Genomic DNA, 5,177 nt, shown 5'->3' with positions numbered 1-5,177 from the left:
TCTTTCCTTTCTGTCTCTCTCTCTCTCTCTATCTCTCTCTCAGTTTTTCTCTCTCTCTCTCTCTCCCTTCCTCTCTCTTTCTCGCCTATTCTTCGTCTTTTCTTTAACTGTAAATGAAACATTTATATTAATATTAAATGAATCGTTTATATTAATAAGTAATATACATTAAAATATATATTTATAAAGTATAAAAAAAATATATAAGTATAAAAAAAAATAGTATACGTATTTTTCATACAGCAATATACATATATACACACAATATACATATATAATATACATACCTTTCTTTATTTGTCTTTCCTTCTTCCTCTTTCTTTCTATATTTATTAAATATATTTAACTATATTTAATATTTATTTTTTTAACTGTCAACACTGTTAACTAACTGTCAAATGACAAACTGTCAAACGACACGAATGAAGCAAGTCACACGAGTGAAGCAAGCGCATGAACAAGACAACCAATCAAGATCGCGGAAAAGCGACAACAATGTCAATAACATGCCCTTTTTAGATTGGGATATCATAATGATGAATGATTTAATTAAAATAAAGAAAACAGTGCAGTGTTATTTGAGTCATTTGTTATACGAACATCGTAATTTATCATTTGGACATAATTTTTTATCTGCTTAAAGTGTGGAATAAACACAAACGTAAAAACTATGATATTTGGAGCAAATATATATAAATTGATGGGAATGGCATCGTTAATTCAATCGTGATTAGGACTGGTGCAAGATGCAACCATTCGAACGCAGCGGTAAGTGCATAGTTTTTTTCGATCAAGATCAAACAACAGATGAAAGACATATCTGAAATATGTTTTTACAAGGTGGGATTTCGCACATCTCCGTTTGACATTCTTTATATGTTTAAAAAAAATTGTGTTATTTAAGAATATATAACATTTAAAATAAATATAATGACTCAATAATATCTGCTGTATTTATTTTAGCAATGCGTGCGTTCATAATATTACTGCTATTCGCTTTCGGCGCGTTAGCTTACGATAACGATGTTGAGGAAATCGACAATTCAAATACAGGAATAATTATTCCCATCAAGAATGGCGTTCTTCAAGTAAACATCACAAATCGCATCATAATTCTCAATCTTACGAAAAATGGTGCGCCACAATAATGAATATACATTCTTCATCTTTCTCGTCTTGTTAAATTTTTCTATTATTCCTATCAATCTCACAATCTGCGTGTGTGCGTATTTAATATTTCTTCTTATAAATGGTACAGATATTTTAATATTTTGAAAAGCCTTAATGAAGATGAAACTAATATCGATAAATGCAATATTTCTTCCAGACGGTGAGAACATGATAAACGTTCTTCATACAAAGACTCCGCCGCAAACGCTGTCGAGTCCCTTCGAGTTTGAACAAAATTGTGGCGGTAGTAATAGACTTTGCATAAAAAGTGCCAACGTTACGCTCACTACCATTTATGCTAATACGGATCACGAGATCATCAGCGTTACTCGCGTGGTAGCTGATCCCGCCGCTGAGCTTGTCGATTGTTACCAGTTCACCGAGGGTACACAATGGTTCGGTGGACCGGAATTCCGCTATCAGTTCTGGCCCGTGCAACACATGTACTATGAGGAAGAACCATACCTGCCGACACATCCTCAAAACATGGCATTGTCCGAGCGTTACTGGTTATCTGGCAAAGGAGTCTACATCTACGTGAACGAGACAAATCCGCTATTCCTAGATCAGAACAATTACCGAGACAATTATATATGTCTGATCGCAAAGAACAAAGCGCCCTATCGACGTCGCGATAGTGTCCAGCTTGATTATGAGCTAGGTGTCTTTCCAAATCCGAAGGCCGCTCATCAGCACGTGGTGAAAAATCATTTGGGTAAACCGACAGGTCATCCTAACGAAAGAATGATTCGATATCCCATATGGTCCACCTGGGCCAGGTACAAGGCTAACGTAACTGAGAAAATCGTGGAGTCTTACGCGGATGAGATTATCGCCAATAAATTCAACAACAGTCAAATTGAAATTGATGACAATTGGGAAACTTGTTACGGCTCTGCCGTGTTTAATCCAGTCAAGTTTCCCAATGTCAGCGCTCTGGTGCGGCGATTGAAACAGAAGGGCTTCCATGTCACTTTATGGGTACATCCGTTCATCAACCGAGGCTGCGAACCTGCATATTCCACTGCACTGAACAACTCATATTTTGTCAAAAATCTCGACGGAAGCGTTCAAATGTCGTGGTGGCAAGGTGAAATTGATTTAAAGTCAGTCAATTTAAAGAAGATATTCCTTAAATGCTGTGATCCTTTTCTCTTATTTTTCCATAGCGTCTTAAACGTATAAAGTTTCAATATTAACTGGCTCAATAATTAATTTAGTTCTAAATATATCGCATCAAGATTAATGAAAACATATTTGATAAACATATCCGGTAAATTATATGAATTTCAGTTACTTGAATGTGCTATTTTTCTTCAGGTGTGAACGCCGCCACGATCGATTTCACGAATCCGAAAGCGGTAAGTTGGTGGGTGGCGCGATTGAAGCTCCTTCAGAATCTTGGCATTGATAGCTTCAAATTCGATGCTGGCGAAGTGTCCTGGTTACCGCAGGTGGCGAAATTGAATGGCCCACTTGATATGCAGCCGGGAATATTTACGAAAGACTACGTCGAGGCGTTAGCAGCCAATTTCAATGATAATATCGAGGTGCGGGTAGGATGGCGTAGTCAGGAATTACCGATATTCGTTCGGATGATCGACAAAGACACCAGATGGACACAGGACAATGGCTTGCCCACGTTAATCACGACGCTACTTCAGATGAATCTCAACGGTTATGTCCATGTGTTACCGGACATGATCGGTGGCAACGGCTACCTGGACGGTTCACTTAATGGCACGGAATATCCGCCTAAAGAGCTCTTTATCAGATGGCTGCAAACTAACGTCTTCATGCCATCGTTGCAATATTCGTTCGTGCCGTGGGATTACGACAATGAAGTAAATAATGTGAAAAATTCTATTCGTTAATTGATATATTATATTGATATTGATATATTATATTGATATTGATATATTATCGTTAATTGATATATAATTGATATATCTTATTGATAAATGAAATTCTGTGGGAGAATTAAAAATATTGTCGCGAATATAATTTAATTTTTTTTATAAAATATTATTCTGAGATAATAACACTTATCTATGTTTTATTAGACTATTGCTATCTGCAAGAAATATACCGATTTGCATGCTAATCAAACGTCAGAGATTCTAAACGCCATGCAGCAGGCTATCACTAATGGCACGCCCGTAAATCCACCTATCTGGTGGGTCGATCCAACCAATAAGGAAGCTCATAGAATTAATGACGGTAAATATGAGAATTGTATTGTATTGTATGTAGAATATTCCAGACTTAATAAGCCATTTCTCTTTTTTCCCGCTTATTTATGAAAATTTATTCACATGGAAAAAAGATAGTGACTTGATGAGGACTGAAAAATACAAATGACATGATCTATAATAATGCGTAATTCAACTTTGCTGTTTAATCGGGTTGCAGAATATCTTCTTGGAGAGACTATACTGGTTGCTCCAGTAATTGAAGAAGGTGCCATCAGTCGCGATGTCTATCTTCCTGCAGGAACATGGTTTGATCCAAATCGAGGAACGATCATCAACGGACCAAAATGGCTGATAAACTATCCTGCTCCCCTAGACACACTTCCGTACTTCAAGAAATATCACTAATGATGCTAAAGAGAATTAAAGTCTCATATATAAAATATTTATTTGTACAAATGAATATAAAGTAGCTACTTTATAGCCAGCTGGCTATGTACAATCATAGATTTTTATTCGAAGATCGTATGTATGTTTTCTTCCATTTTCTCTAAAATTTTTGGGATATAATGAACAGTTGTACATAAGCAATCTTATAAACGGAAAAATAAAATTTATATAATCTTAGTAAAATATAGTTTTAATCAATTATCTACGATTGATGGCGATTAACATTGACGAAATCGCATTGAATAACGTTATATTTTTTGACGTAATATTTCTTCTCGTCAAAACGATTCTGTTCGATATCAAGGAACGAAAGATCGCATACGATATACCACAAAATGAAGTACCATTGCATCAGCAAATGCATCATCATGCATCGAAAAGAATTATTTTCGAAAATGACTGAAATAAACTAGAATAAATCGTGATGCAAAGTAACGCAATCTTCTGATATATCGGTTATCTACGAAAGTTCTTCTCTCGGATTCATTAAAAAAATTCATCTTTTGCAAAGCTACATCGTTTCATAGAAGCGACATCATTTGCTCGCAAGACTAGAAGACCGTTTCTTGCCTGACGTGATAAAGTATCCCCAAAAAGCTGGGGGTTTTGCACTTGATGCAAGCATCGGATAGCATATATGTTTTGCTTGTCGTTCGAGTCCGCGACGAACTTTCCGATAAAATCCCGCATTTACCAAGTGCCTGTACCAAGTGCTGAATTCAATGTAACTAAAGCGCACGCTTCTTGTACGCGCGTCTGCGAATCGAGGACATGATGATCTTTTTCTTATGTTTATATTGTTTGGAAAATCGAATAAAAAGATCTGGATAAAAAAAAAAAAAAGAATTAAAGTATCACAAAATAATATGATTTTTAACGTCTTTATAGTTATTGTAATTAATATTTTTCCTAATTTATGATAAAAATTTTTGGTTATGAATGCCCCATAAAATTAACTTCAAGAGACAAAAAAAAACGAGTAGAACAGGAAGATTTTGGGTATAAATATTTTGCTACAATTTTTAGTAAATAACTTTTAAACAAGATCTAAATCATCAAGAATGTATTATCATGTATTAAAGAAAGGACGGAAATATATTTACTTTCGAAATTTGAATAATGAATATAATAACGGAAAAACGAAAATAACGTATCTTGTAAATTGTAAAGCATGCTAGTTTTTCTCGTATAAATATGTTTACAAATTCGACGAACAGAAATGTGATAAAAAATATCTTTAAAAAGCAGCAAAAGAATTTGAAAAGAAGAGAAAATAATTTCTTTTCTTTCTTATATCTATAATAAAAATATCTTTCCAAAAATAGCGGAAATATAAAAGAGATAAAATTATTTTAAGTTTTTATA

At 34.6% G+C, this 5,177-nt stretch overlaps 1 protein-coding gene across 3 annotated transcripts; it reads left to right on the top strand.

Moving 5' to 3' along the window:
- The first annotated feature begins 303 nt into the window (after positions 1-303).
- Positions 304-3,995, top strand: LOC115242321 (myogenesis-regulating glycosidase-like). Of its 3 annotated transcripts, none has more exons than XM_029818534.1 (6): positions 304-768; positions 964-1,134; positions 1,328-2,260; positions 2,491-3,014; positions 3,234-3,390; positions 3,583-3,995. In XM_029818534.1, exons 1-6 carry the CDS (start codon positions 747-749, stop codon positions 3,768-3,770), a joined length of 1,995 nt encoding a protein of 664 aa, XP_029674394.1. In that variant the 5' UTR covers positions 304-746; the 3' UTR covers positions 3,771-3,995. The 3 variants fall into 3 exon arrangements, with proteins under 3 accessions (XP_029674394.1, XP_029674395.1, XP_029674396.1); XM_029818535.1 differs by having other exon boundaries at positions 304-840; XM_029818536.1 differs by lacking the exon at positions 304-768 and having other exon boundaries at positions 1,007-1,222.
- Positions 3,996-5,177: the final 1,182 nt, after the last annotated feature.

This window comes from Formica exsecta, unplaced genomic scaffold, assembly GCF_003651465.1.
Source record: "Formica exsecta isolate Colony F162 unplaced genomic scaffold, ASM365146v1 scaffold59, whole genome shotgun sequence".
NCBI classification, from domain to species: Eukaryota; Metazoa; Arthropoda; class Insecta; order Hymenoptera; family Formicidae; genus Formica; species Formica exsecta.
Note: the sequence above shows the minus strand (reverse complement) of the source record. Positions and strands in the feature narration are given on the sequence as shown.

Excerpts from the sequence above, each read along its gene's own strand:
- LOC115242321 (XM_029818534.1), top strand. The coding sequence starts at position 747 with ATGCAACCATTCGAACGCAGCG. Across the intron at positions 1,135-1,327 it reads TCTCAATCTTACGAAAAATG|ACGGTGAGAACATGATAAAC; the intron begins GTGCGCCACAAT and ends TATTTCTTCCAG. Across the intron at positions 3,391-3,582 it reads AGCTCATAGAATTAATGACG|AATATCTTCTTGGAGAGACT; the intron begins GTAAATATGAGA and ends ATCGGGTTGCAG.